We start from the raw sequence: 14,776 nt of genomic DNA on the forward strand, positions 1-14,776 counted from the left end.
CGTTTAAAAAGTCCTAGGGAAGGTTTTCTTTTTCCTATTTTATAGACACTCTCCCAGGAAGTGACAGAGATCAGGCTAGCCTGAGACCTACAACCCAGGCTTACAGGATATGATTCTATGTCTAGGAATAAGTGACTGGCTTTCTTATTACCATGGCTTTGTTGGAATGGCCGCCTCCTTGGAACTCAATGGTCCCAAAAGCATCTGTTGGGCTGAGCTGAGTGTGTTTGCTGATAGACCACTTCTCAGACTGGATGTCATTTCGGGAGAGGCGACTCTCATTTTTCTCATTCTGAAGCACAGAGATACTGGGAGTGAGTCCAACATGCTGGCCTATGAGGCGCCCACAGCAACACCTGTAACATGAGAGGTTAAAGTGACCCTTTTCCATCAGCCATTGCTGGAACACAGACACACACAGAAACACACACACACACACACACACACACACACACACAGTCCATTACAGAAACCCACAGAACCCGCAGACCATGCTGATGGTGGATGGAAGTTTCTGGTGGCACCTATCTACCATTCTTCCCGACCACCCAGGTTGTCTATATCAACAACTTCCTGTCTTTCTCCACCTATACCTTTCAGCATTTGGTGTGTTGTTTGGGACAGGGCAATTATGAACAAACATTCTCTAGATTTTTCCACTTTTAACTGCTCCAATCTGTCAAATATTTCATGGAAGACGCTAAAGAGCTTTGAAGGAAGAATTTTAACATGTACATTTAAGTGAGGACTCTCACATATATGTGAGGCACAATCCAACCTGTCTCCCTGACTGATATTTGCTGTCCAAATATTCAATTCTGAGAACGAAAATCTATAGGTTTTTCTTTGAAGAAGAAATGAAAAGAAAAATGGAAACTTAAAATTTGTTCTGTCATCAAAATGTCCTTCATGTCCTTCTAACAGCTATCATCACAATTATTAGCAATGATAGTTTCATGCACAGCCCCCATTCTCTTCAACACCAGCAATTGAGGATACTCTGATGGCAAAACAATCAGAGCTCTGAAGGTTACAATGTATCCAAGGTTATGTGTCTAGCCTATAGTTGTGAGATCTGCATTTTAAGCCATCTTTTAAGATTGCCCATTCAAAAAGGCATTTCCAGAGGATGATGTACTATTTTAGCTTCCTGCTTTATATACCACTGATTTTCAGAAGGATAACTACAGTGTCACCCCTACCTCCCCTAAAAATGTGCAGAGGAATTTGAAGGTCTGAACCCTAATTAATACAGTCTTTCATTCAGTACTGTCCTTTTACATTAGCAGGGCATGTTGGTACAAACGAAACAGTCTGACAAAATAGTTAGATGAAAAAATAAGTATTTGTAACAAAAACATAGAATGCTGTCATATATAGCAATCAGTTATTTCTATAATGGTAATTGTATACAGACACTTTGCTGATGAATATTAAGGGTAACCAACGCATACTACAGTGTAATATATATTTACTTCAAAAATATATTTAATCTGACAGTGGTAGTGGTTCCATTGCAGTGTGTTGTATAATATTAATTGTACTCTATCACCATAATTATTGCTTTACATTTTTAATATATTCGAGTCAGCAGGATTACCTATGGGGGTCTTTGGTGCTGGGTATGATGTGAACACATTCTCTTTTATAAAATGCTCTTTCAATCCAGGATTTCTGAGCCTGAAACAAAAAGAGAGAGAAAAAAGAAAGATGAACATAAATTTTAAATCTTTTTGGCTAGGCAGCAACATCGTGTAATCACACAATACACTAGTATATTATAAATGAATTCTGCATTGAAGATCATCTAGCCAGCCAACTAGCTGATTGGGTTAATATTATACCATTTAGATAGAAGAAATAGGAAGGCTGGAAAAGTGTTAATAATAGGACTGTAGACATGTTTATTGTGATTTGTAAAGGACAGAAACACAAAGCTATTCATAGAGAAAATGAAATTGAAGGAACAGAATATGACATTTATAATCTTACATGAAAAGAAGATTCAAAAGCCAGAGGAAATACACGTAGCTCAGTATCAGGTTTTCATGGTCAATCATGAAAATCAGGTTTCCATTAGATTTTTTTCATTACAGAAAAAAAAGCAAGATGGTAGAGGGATTGCGATTGCATGACTCAAAACTCCTACATCACTAAGGTTCCTGAAATCCAAGTCTGTGATACAGAGGTACAGTGAACTGTTAAAGGAAATAGAGAGGCAAGGAGGAGAGATGTAAACAGGATGTTCCCCTCACATCCTACATACATGCAAAAAAAAAAAATGCCTTCCTAGAAGAGGCATTGTTGAGAACATCCACTCAGAAACCCTGCCATCAAGACACGGTCCAAGATGGACAAACGGTGTCCCATCAAACCAAAGGATCTCCCCACGCCCCCAAGTAGTGCTTATCCTGATAATGCAAGCTATGGGCTGTATAGCATATTACTCCATCATAACTATGATTGAAGTCCCATACATTTATGGATGAAAAACATCATGTCATACTACCAAAAGACTGTAGACCCTGAAACCCTTCCTTCAAAAGCATTTGAAATAGTAGAGAAATCTCCACTAAACCTACTAAGCTTCTTTCTCAGATGGTTCTTTTCCTAACTCTTTAGGATGGAAGTTACTGGGGTAAACCTTAGCTATTTCATGGTACTATCTCACTGTCACCCCTAAATTTATATTCTTAAAATATCCTGGCCCAAGACATAACTGAGCTGTTCACTTGACCTGGGTCAATCACTGGTGGGAACTGTTACCAGCTCCTGCTTACAGGAGGTAATTAGTCCTGATTCCCTGAACATAAAATGCTGTCTGAGCCCTTTGCATTCTGGTGTACACTCATTCCTTTGATCTCAAACAATGGAGGTCTATTTGTGCATGTGATATCCATAGAAATAGCTCTTTAATACTAACACAATAAATATTCTAAATATGGGTACACACAGGATGGTTGAGGGCCATCAAGAGACAATTCTGTTACAGGAATGATCACAATTGGGTCACTTACATTTTGTTTTCCCTCTATTGTCTTTATTTAAAGGAGCAACCCACACTGCCTTGAAGGTCCCCAAGTTTAGGTGAACCCCTGCACACTCATGCACACAGAAGGCATTTATAACTTTGTTTGCAGCTAGACATGAAAAACAAACCAAAAAAAGAAAAAAAGGCAACTATTCTCAAAGAGCTTCCCTCTCCAACCAGTATGAAAAACTACTGGCTCCATCTCTGCAGCAGAAATGAGCTCAGCAGCAAAGATAACCAGTCTTTATCTTTGTGGGAAGCCTGTAAATTAAACTATTCATACATAGCCCATGGTGCTGAAACACTGAATACTTTTGTTGATGTTATCTTTTGGCAGAGAGAGGTAAGACGTTCCTCACGGGACATTTGAAACCCACTTTCCCTACACCTTGGGGAACAGCAAAGAAAGAATGTACTTTTGTATCCTGTCCTGGCTAGCCTTCAAAAGGATCTTTTGGGGGAGGCATCTGCCTGCTTCAGTGAGTGCTGATTCATCTTCCAGGACAGGGAGCAGGGAAAGCAGCCTGTGTGGGATGCAAAGTCTAGAGCTGAGAAAGGAGCTTGAGTGCAACCCTGTTAGATGAGAACAGTTAGGCATTCTTTTATCCTCAGTTTTTCCTATCTGTATACTGGGTACAATGATAATGTTTGACACATTGAGTTCTTATTTGGGGAGTATTGCCAATGACTTCAGGAAGAGGCTGATCTTGGCTTGTTTGTTTGTTTGTTGAGACAGATTCTTAGTCTGTACCCCTGGTTAGCCTAGTAATCATTCTGAAATCTAGCTGGAACTTGCAGAAATCACTATCCTGAGCCTCCCAAGTACCAAGAGTAAGACTTGTACTATCAGGACAGACTTCTGGGCTAATTCTGATACTATAAATTCATATGAACGTTCATATGAGGGTTCTATAAAATATTTGTAGCAGTAGCCACCTCTATATTTGGACCATAGAGCATTGGACTGGCTACTAGTGAGATATGAAGAAAAGTTCCTTACCTTCTCTGAATCTCATGTATAGCATATAGATCCTAAGCTACTCTGGAGGGTTTTGTGAAAATCAGAACAAGTAGTTCATCTTACATATCTAGCACAAAGTAGGAGCTCGCCAGGATTCACAGTGGCTAACATTTGTTAAGGGTCTACCATGTGCTTGGATCCACTAATGAATATGGATGGGGAAGGCCCACTACTACATGTGTTTTATCAATGAAGAAATGGAAACATAGAGAAACAGTGTGTGAATTCCAAAGCCACAATTTGAGTTTGAATAGCCTTGCTTCAGGACCTTTCCTCTTACTCTGTGGGTACACTGCTTAGCCAGAGGAGACAGTAATGTTTCTGAATATCCTTTATGTGTACAGAACCTTCTGAGATGTCTGAGACTATTTCTGTGTTTGGACCATACTGTACTTCTAGTAGCACGTGGGAAACCTGTTTAGACTCGTTCCTTTTTCTTTCTCCCCAGCCCAGTCCTCACATATGATGAGGGGTGAACTTTCTTCCAACTATTCTTCCTCTTCCTTTAGAGTAATGGATGGGATACTGCTTTAGAAAGACCCCAGTGTATAAGCGTTAGAGAAGGGGTAAAGGATATTAATTCTGCTGCAACAAAGAAATGGGATTACAACAGAACCTTAAACTTAAGAATATTGAGGGGAGGGCATGCTAGAATGAATCCAATTCTTCCAGGACATTATTATTAGTTTCAATTTGGGGGTTCCTTCAGGCCTCAGTGAGATGGTGTGTAGAAAATTATTCCATATGGATTGGATTGTCTGTTTGTTAGTCTTTCAGGGGAAGGTGATTTGGAAGGAGCAACTTAATTGCATTCTCGAAGAAGAGACGCAGCCTCCTTGCAAGTGAATGGGTTGAGAACATACTTGTGCTCCTTAGTTTTAGCAGATTAAGCAGTTCCCTTGCCAAGGCACAATTGGGAGGAAAAGTGAGGTGAGGTAAAAAAAGATCTTCCCATCATTCATAATAAACTTCAACACATTGTATTCATGAGATGAGTATAATTCATCATAAGAAAAATTCATGCATAACAGACCACTTAGGAATTCTCCAAAATATGCATAATTGACTCTGCTCCTTTGTAGGATTGGCTTTATTGTGCTTTTATTTAGGTTATTAGTGTGGACAGATACTCAATTATACAAATTATTTTTTTGGAAAGGACATATTTTGACATCCAATCATGATTTAACTTGTTGCCTAAATGAATTCCGTTTTTCTTTTGTTTAAGGGTTTTGAACTGCTCTGCATGAAGCTTTAGACTTTGTCCAACACCCAACTAAGTTAGCACAGAACGATTATTCTCATTGTTAGAAAGCATGAAATAAATCTGACATGCATTTCCTGCTGACCTTTTAATTCTCTTCTAATGCAATATGTCAGTGGAGAGTTTGCCCTAGTAGCTTTGTTTTTTAATTATGCCACAGAAGTCTCCTGTCCTCCTAGGGAAGGTGGGTCCTATTGGCCCTCAACAAAATCACTTCTGGACAGTCTTTTCTGGAATTAGAATGGTCAGGTAGCCATACCAACTTTGTCAGGGGCTAATTCTTGTCTTTCTGTACTATTATCCATATGCAATATGTCATAGGGAAGTTTTCAAAGACTAATAATTAAAGGACTTTTTTTTCCCTGCAAAATTGAAACAAGGGTGTCGTCTGCATTTTGAACAAGGTAAAATGGCTACCCCACCATAAAGAATAAAAGCAAGAGCTAACTTTGAAAAATAAACATGTAATCAATAAAACATTAAGATAAAAGAAAGTGAAACAAACCTGTAAATATTGCTTTATACCAAAGAAACATTAAGTCATTTCACTTAAATTCTATTTTACCCAGGCTCTGCTACTGACATTAAAACCATAAACAACTTCGCTCTGTCTTCCCTTAACCTCCCTACTAGCTGCAGACTCCAGCCTTTCTCCAGGAGGAAAGAGTTGCAATACAAACTTAGCAGCTCAGTAACCCAGACAGGTATTAAGATTAAAAAGAAAGTATGTGAACTCTCTCCAAAAGAATTGCGAGGAAAAGCTCCTCTCTGTACTGCTTGCCATTCATCGGAGTTTCCAGTTTCAAGAGGCCAACCAGTCTTCATTAGAACAAAATGCCAAAATTTATGTTCATTTCCCCCTCTGTTTTCTCTCTGCCTGCCTTCATGCGTCCCTTTAGTCTTCCTCCAAATCCCCACATCTAACACAGACAAGTCAAACAAGAGAAAAGTTAGCTGGAATCATTACCTGCGCTCTGACTCTGGCTGGTAGCAAGGCGGTCAGTCACCCTGCACAGCTTCTGTTGCTTTCATTTTGCTGTGACTGGGGCTGGCCATCCTGTTAATAATGCTCGGATGACCGCCCACTGGAAAAAAAAGTCACTTGCCAGGCTCTTCCCCCAGAGACATTTCAAGTAAGCAATGAACTTGGGCAGATTGGCCCCTTGGAATGTCCTGGTGCTCCAGGATTAGCCTCACTAAGAGCCCCATGAACATTCCCTCAGAGTCTTCACACACTGCTTGATTTGAACACCTAATCTCAAGCCAGGAGAAAAACAAATCCCCAGAGAGATCAGGTTTAACTAGCACAAGTCCTAACTGCTCCCCACCCCACCCCCACCTTTTCTTTTTCCACTTTCAGAAAAAAAGAAAGAAAAAGCAAAAAGCTTGCAAGAGTGTGATAAGGTGCTCCGAGTCCTGAAAGTTCAGCTTTGGAAAGCAAATCTCTCTAAAGAAACAGTGTATTAATGCTCCCAGTAGTTCCAACACACAAGAGGCATTGTTCCCCCACTGCACAGAATGGAACGATAGTATTTCTTTAAAGAGAAACTGCTAAAAACCTCAGTGTTTCAAAGCAACCCTTTGGTCCCTGAACATGAGTCTAAGCAGAATGCAGCTGGGCTTGGTCAAGGAGCTTCTACAACTAGTTGTCAACAAAACTTGCCTGGTCACACTTCTTGTCCACAGCCTTTCTTTCCCTTGCCCAGGACAAATGCTTAAGAGACCTGCATTCCCTGGTTCTGCATTGAAAAGGAAGGAGCTGGGAGCGCCAAGGACATGTGCAGGTGAAACTTGGAGCATGGAGAACTGGTGCTGAATCAGCTGTGTGTTCACTCAGAGACTCTTGCCAGCATGTGGCTATGTAGAGAGAGCGCACTTCCAAAGATCACCCAAGAGAGGGTGAGGGAGAGGGAGAGGGAGAGGGAGAGGGAGAGGGAGAGGGAGAGGGAAAGGGAGCTCCCAAATATGCTGGGAAAGAAATTAGTTCAAATTTCAATAAGGCAAACAGACTCCTAAGCAGTGAATGACTGAGAGTTGTATGTCTTTCCAAGGGTGACAGTCAACTGGGCGGTGGCACCCTTCAGCAGTAAATGATCAGTAAGGATGCCTGGGCTTTGATTTTCATTCTCCTGTTGTTCTGTGTCATAATGAATGGTATGTGTTGTGTGTATATTAAAGAGGACAATGACAACCAAGTGACTTATTCACACTTGAATGGATTAACTCCTGAATCAGCCAGCCATCTTTACTGTCTGTTTGCTTTTCAGGACTGATCCCCGAATTTGCTGGTTCTTCACTCAACCATAGTTTCCCAAGAAAGACAAGAGACTATCATCTACCTAGTAACTTTCAACAGTTGAAACATGGTAAAACAGATTTAAGTGAAAAATCGCACCAAAATTTTAGCACAAAACACAAGAAAGAAGGCTGGGGAGATGGAGCCGTGGGCAAAGCGTTTGGGTCCCCAAAACTAAAAGCTGGACACTTTTGTGTTCATCTGGCAACCCAGCGTTCCTATGGCAAAGCTTGAAACAGGTAAGGACAACCCTCAGACACTCTGGCCAGTTAGTCTGGGATATACAGCACACAACAAAGAGAGTTTGTCTCAAACAAGGTGGAAAAGAGGGACTGATACACAGGCTGTTCTCTGACCACCACAGAGACACAGTGGTGTGTGCACGAGTTCTGTGGTCTTTCTCTCGCCATCCCCTCACAGCCTGTTTTTTTGTTTGTTTGTTTGTTTGTCACAGGAATTGGCCACAACCTTAATACACCTGTGATAGTCTTAACTATTCTAAATGAACCATCAGAGATTGATAGTCTCTACAGCATTGTTTAGGCCACAGAACTGAAAACCAAATCCACTGAAACAAGACTAAGTAAATTATGGTTTATGCCATTTGATGATCACAGAAAGGTTGCAGGGAGAAGCATATATTTTCCTGTTGCTATGTTTTAAAAAAAAAGTAGGCTACAGAAAAATAGGAAGAAAAAAAGGCAAATTTTAAATAAAAAGATGATAGGCAAGTATGCTAGTTATCATTTTATTCTTTTTGTATTTCAGCTTCCCCTTGTGGCCATGGTACACATCTGGAGTCAGAAAAGCACATGTGTGTTTGCTTTCCGGCTATCAAGTTCTGTCTTGTGTTCACAGGAGGGCACGAGCGAGGAAGGTGCTCAGAGAAGCATTATTTAGAAAGAAGCTCATGAAGACTGAAAAGATCCTCTGAGGGAGACTCTAGAATAGAAGGGTTTTGTTTTGCTTTTTGTTGTTGCTGTAATGTATGGGGTGAGATTTCTGGAGAGACACAAAGAGAGAAAAAAACAGTGAGGTGAAGCAAGGAGGAAGTGGAAGGGAAAGGAATGGAAGAGATCCGTGGGCAGACAAAGGCTTTGAAAGACAGATGGCAGCGGAGCAGCAGCCAGCTCTGAGACTAAATGGACTGGTTTTCAGTAATTTTCCCAATGTAGAAAGACTTCAAAATTCACCTCTTTCAACACCCTTTGTCAGAAGGAAGAGTCCCTTGTCTTTTTACCATAAAGTTCAATTAAACACATAGTCTTTTATTACTTTTCCATGCATGCATTTTTTATTTTTTCTAGTCCTGTTTCATTTGTTTGGTTTTGCTTGCTTTTCTTTTCTAAAGAGAAACATTCAATAGACCATAAGGTGTGAGTTGCCATCCATGAAATTTACACCAGAGATGGAAATACCGCACAGAACCCTGGAAATACCATCCAGAACCCTGGAAATACCACACAGAACCCTGGAAATACCGCACAGAATCCTGGAAATACCACACAGAACCCTGGAAATACCGCACCGAACCCTGGAAATACCACACAGAGCCCTGGGCCTTTCCTGGGAGTTGAAACGGGAAGCTCCAGGGAAGCCAGGAGAGATGGATCTTTCACAGGAGGCAGGGAGAACCCTTTGATTGAGGAAGGTCATTAGCTCCAAAGATACTTGCATCTCAGAACTACTGCACATAAGGATGATGCTCTCCACACCCAGAGCATCATCACCAGAGATGCAGCTCCCAGAAGGGTCTATTACCACGCCGCTTCAGATGCAGTTTTGAAGACAACTTGAACTCTAACAATGGAAGACCACATGCACAGCCATAACGATGGTTATCCTCCACTTCTGCTTTCAGACCATAGCAGAATCCCTTATTCTTCAAACTTGTCATCAGTGAAATATTACATTTGAGAAGATGACACAACAAACAAAATGGTTTACTGACCCACAATTTTTAAAAAGTAAAATTGGGGATGGTGGTGGGACATGGTGTTTTTGGAGGGGAAACAAGGAAAGGGGATAACATTTTAAATGTAAATAAAGAAAATATCTAATAGAAAAAGTAAAATTGGGCTTTCTGTCAGTAGAAACTAGATTTTAATATGTAAAGTTAGTATTGCATTGCCATAAGTACCTGCAAAGAATCTGTTTGATGCCTATATTTGGTAGCAATGACAAAGAGCATGACGTAGATTAGGGGTCAACAAACATTTTCAGCAAAGGGCCAGCCAGGATGTATTTAAGGATATTAGAGAACAGTAAGTCCCTGCCTTAATACGCAACCTCTTGGCTATCATGAGGTAACAAATACGATCATAACTGAGAGTACATTATTTTAATGAAGAGGGTAGCAGGCTGCTCCTGATGTGTACTGGTCAATCTTTGGGACAGAGGAAAAAAACAGGACTATGCAATGGGTTGTCAGGAGAGAAGGTGGTGGATCGCCAGGCTTTGAGGCACCAACCCTCTCTTGTCTCTTCTCTTCTTCCAGTACGTCATGCGGCTTCTATTCAGGCACCGTTGCCTGTTTTACTTTTCTCTGTGATAGGTTCAACCTCAGATATCTCAGTCCCCAGAGACTCTGAACATCCTAGCCAAAGGAACAGCGCATCATTCTATCAAGTTATTGCCCCCTGTCTTCTTGTATGACTTGTACTAGGAAGCAGGACCCCAAGGGCAGTAATGGCAGTCTGTTACTACTGGCAGCAGAGCACTTGGAACTGTGGTACTGGGGAGGCACAGAGAAACCGTTCCATTTCCTGAAGAATAAAATCCCCCCTTAGAAATGAACACTATTAGGTAGGCTTATAGCTATAGAAAAGGAGACTTGAGAGCTAACTAGATAGGCATATATGCTGGGTTCATAGTAATGTAAAAGGAAGGGATATATATATATATATATCATCATCTGGGGATTCAATTTATTCTTAATTAGAAGTGAAAAAAAGAACACATCAGTAATATTTATCCAAACCCAGTAGCACAGGCCTGAAATCCCAGCTGCTCAGGCTGAGGCAAGGACATCTTAAGGTTTATCTGAGCAACAGTGTAAGTTCAAGGATAGCCTTGACAACTAAGGGGCGGCCATCTCCATAAAAAGTGAAAGAGAGATGTAGACAGAACTCACTGGTCAAGTCCTGGTCTAGAATGCATGCAACACTAGACTCAATCTGCAGGACTACAAAAAACAAAAGTGATGTGGAGACGAAAGTCATGATGATATCATGAAATTGAGTGTCATTTAGGAAACACTAACAGCTCCTCTTAAATGCCCAGGGAACCTTTAACTCCTTGTTTCTATTCCAATGCATGAAATTAAATGTGAGTTGCCACTGACTATAAACAAGACCAGAGGACATGGTGAGGCCAGTTCTTTCTGGGTCACACCACCACCTACATGTCCATTCACAGCGACTGGTCACACCCTCCCCTATTCCTTTATATATCGTCTGTGCCCAGGCAAGATCAGCTCAATATTGGAAGGCTTCGGGATCTGAGTCTAGAAGTATTTTAATCAAATCTCTTAAGTTCTTTGCAAGCCTTAACATTCTTTCTACTCAGGTCAAACAAAATATTTCTAGTGCCCCTGATCTACCAAGAGGTCCCACACTTACCACTCACTGGACGTTTCATCATTTCCCTCAGAAGGTTCGATTATTCCTTTGCTACGAAGTAAATGCCTTTGTATTCTTAAGTCTGCATAAAACACTTTGTTCTTTGGGAGGCTTGGCTAGCCACCGCAAGTGAGAACAACTGTGACCTTGTTCTAGACCCATACTTTGCTCCCACTTCCAGCAGGCTCATGTACTATTCTAATGACTTGTTTCCAGTTCAGTAGGTGCTCTCATCTACTTGTCTCTTCTCTCTATGTCCTTCTGGGTCTACTATGGCTCCGCTAGAGCTTGGACCTCTCCAAGAAGAATTCTTTTATCCCCATCCCAGTTTCTCTTTGTTTCTGGAGGATTGCTACACCCTCATTTCTAGAATTAACTTTGGAGAATAATGTGTCTATGAAGTCAAATTATTTGAAGTGGAACTTACTTTGTAGCATCCAAATTTACATGATGTATTTCTTAACATACAACAAAAAGATGCATTTTATCTATTTATCTGAAAATATTTAGTAAGTCACATTTTCTAGCTATAAATGAAGCTCATCTTTTATCAACAGGTCTTGCAGTGAAAATTACATTTAAATATGCTCATAACTTATTTGCATGTAGAATGCAATAATAAATTCTATTCTATATAGTCTTCCTGGAAATAATTTCTCAATATATTTATATGTAACATTGGAAATTTCTTCATTGTGAAGCAATTAATAATTGCTTAGCCATAACACATTATATTTTCACAGCACTCAATAACACACAGAATGTTTTTGAATTTCATGTAACCTTTAAGTTTATAAAAGAGACACTACAATAGTTTCTTCTATAAAGGGATACTGGGGTTTATACAGGTTAAGCATCATGCCAACATCATATACCAGTGATGGCCTAATGCTTCTGTTTGTATTGAGGTCTCTGCATTCTTTATTATGTCATTGATTTTAGTGATGCTAAATGATGCTTTCCATTTTGGTGTGGTGGATTAATGGCATTGGAATCAACCTGAATTTGTTAAAACATGTATTTATTATATCATGCCTAGAAGACTCTGATGAAAAAGTTGAGATGGAGGTGTTGGTCTCTACTTCCAAATTATCTCATAGCCATCAAGGATTAGCCACAGGCTTCCAAACAGTACCCATGTCCATACTTAAACACTTAACATTCAAATGCTCACATGGGGACATTTTTAGGAATGCACTGCCTCTGTGAAACTGGTTCACATACTAAAAAGTAACTGAATATAAACTTGATATTATTATAAACCCTAAGAAATCCTATGAGACTGGAGCTTGGCATCTGCCTCAGGGACCAGGAACTTTAAAATGATGGATAACTGTTAAGAAACAGTATTACTGTGATAATGTCAGCACACACCTGTGATGGAGAGATGCTCTGTACTCAGAGAAACTGTGCCAGTAGCTTTGTCTTCAAAGGCAGAGACAGAGAAGTGCAAAGCCATCTTTTAACTGTTCAGTTCTTTATCTTAGCTCACCTTTGACATTCTGATTCTGTTAGGAGTTGCCCCCTCCCTGTCCCTCTGATTCCCTTCATTGTGCTGAGTCATAAAATTAGAGCATTTTACATTAGGTAGAAATGTGGATAGAATTTATGTGACAAGCCATATCCGGTTCAGAGGACAATTTTAATTTTTTTAACTCTTTTGTCTTGGAGGGAGGAAGATGCTGAGAAAAGCAGAAAATGAGAATGGATGAATCACTGCAGTGATTGGAGACTTGTCTTAGCAGGACCAACTCCCAGGGAAATCTCAGTTTCTGTCTGTCTGTCTGTCTGTCTGTCTGTCTGTCTGTCTTGTACACATTTTATCTTACCATAGTAAAACAAATTCCCTTCAAGTATTCTGGACCCAATTTTAAAGTAAAAGTTTTTAGTTACAAAGTAGAGTGTAATTTGGTCATAGGATTTTATTTCTGAAATCCTGATTTCTGTGTCCACTTAAAGTACTAAGGCAGTGTCTGGCGCAAGCATGACAGATCAGGAGTCTTGAGATATGAATCCTGGCCATGACTTGCTTATAGGTGCTTGACCTTGGAGAAGAGTGGACCGCTCTTGGAGACCTTCAAGGTCAGTTGCCAGTCTTAACGCTGAGGATTCTGGGACACAGTGGCCTGGCCCACAGCTTTGTGTTTAGTGCCTCATTAATGCGTACAAAGAGGACGGTAGAGAGGCTTTTTGGAAAAACAGAGATTGTGAAATCTTTACACATTCATAGAATTGTTATTCTTTTCATAATCAAGCAATGAAAACATTGCAGAGTGCAAGGTTTTGGGTCTATTCAGCCCAAAGTACATAAGAAGATTTGAATTAATAAATAATCCCCAAAAGAATTCTCACCAGGCTCCAGCCATTCTGAAAAATGTCCCCGGCTGAGCTATTCAACACATATGAAGAACTGTAATTCTGTTTCAGTGAGAATCCAAATGTTAGTAAGACATTGTTATGATTAAATGATAACTTGGCGTTTTTTATTCTGCCTTCGAGAGAGTTTCTAAGACTGGAACATAGTGTTTCCTTGCCCTCTTTCCTTACCAGACAACAAAGCAAAACCCAACATTGCTGTTCCAGCCATAATAGGCAGAACCTTTCCAAGATTTATAGTTTTTCTCCCCGCAAATCTATCAATTATGAATAATTGAACTGGAGGGTAACAGCAGCCCCATTTGTATCATTGGAATCAATATACAAGCATACAGGCCCAGCAAGTTCTATATAGTGTTCCTATCATCCTATAAGAAATGAAAAACATTTAGATTTTAAGTTAACACAATGTAAGCATATCTCTGTCTGCTACCCATCACTCTCTGTCAAGTTGCTTGCTTGTTGGGTAGAAAAAAAAGCCTCTGGTGAAATGTTAATGCAACAGCTCTCTCACGTTGTGAAGGTTGCCAAGCCTACCTCCAAAACACTATTACCACCCTCCCTAAACACTGATTGCAGGGGTCTGAACGGATTGTGTGTGGGTTCTTTGTTTGCTCATATAGCACCTCTTTGGAAGACTTTAGATCCTAAATAGATTCATGTATATATATATATATATATATATATATATATATATATATATATATATATCCTTCTCTAAATGTATTTTACATTACATGTACAAGGAAATGAATATGAATATGAATTCAAATGTATGCATAAAGAGTCTTAGAAGGTAGCACAACAAATACAGACCAAGACTCATATGCAGACCCTAGTTTACAATGTTTAAATGTAGATATATAAGTAGGGGTGAGTCTGGATATAGGCTATGACATTAGAGAGGAGCTCATGAGAGGGAAAAAGAGCAGCTGAAGATGGGATGGGAGAATAAAACACATGAAAGCAGAAAGGAGGCTGTGGGGAGAGTGGAGAGTAAGCGGTGGTAGGAGAGGTTGGGAGGGAGGGGGAAAGGGAACTTCCTAAAAGCAAATTTTGTTTGAAAATGTTCAATGAAACTTATTCATGTATATACAAATTAAAAAAATTTAAAGAGGAAAATATGAACAGAGGCTCAACGGAGAAGGTCTAATTGCATATTCAATAT

At 40.0% G+C, this 14,776-nt stretch overlaps 1 protein-coding gene across 1 annotated transcript in view; it reads right to left on the reverse strand.

Moving 5' to 3' along the window:
• The window catches only part of Trpm3 (transient receptor potential cation channel subfamily M member 3), an 863,316-nt gene that overhangs the window by 289,914 nt on the left and 558,626 nt on the right, over positions 1-14,776 (reverse strand). The window contains 2 exon segments of the mRNA XM_052188302.1: positions 152-356; positions 1,601-1,680. Of these exon segments, the coding sequence (XP_052044262.1) occupies positions 152-356; positions 1,601-1,680 (285 nt within the window).

This window comes from Apodemus sylvaticus, chromosome 1 (assembly GCF_947179515.1).
Source record: "Apodemus sylvaticus chromosome 1, mApoSyl1.1, whole genome shotgun sequence".
In the NCBI taxonomy this organism is placed as follows: domain Eukaryota; kingdom Metazoa; phylum Chordata; class Mammalia; order Rodentia; family Muridae; genus Apodemus; species Apodemus sylvaticus.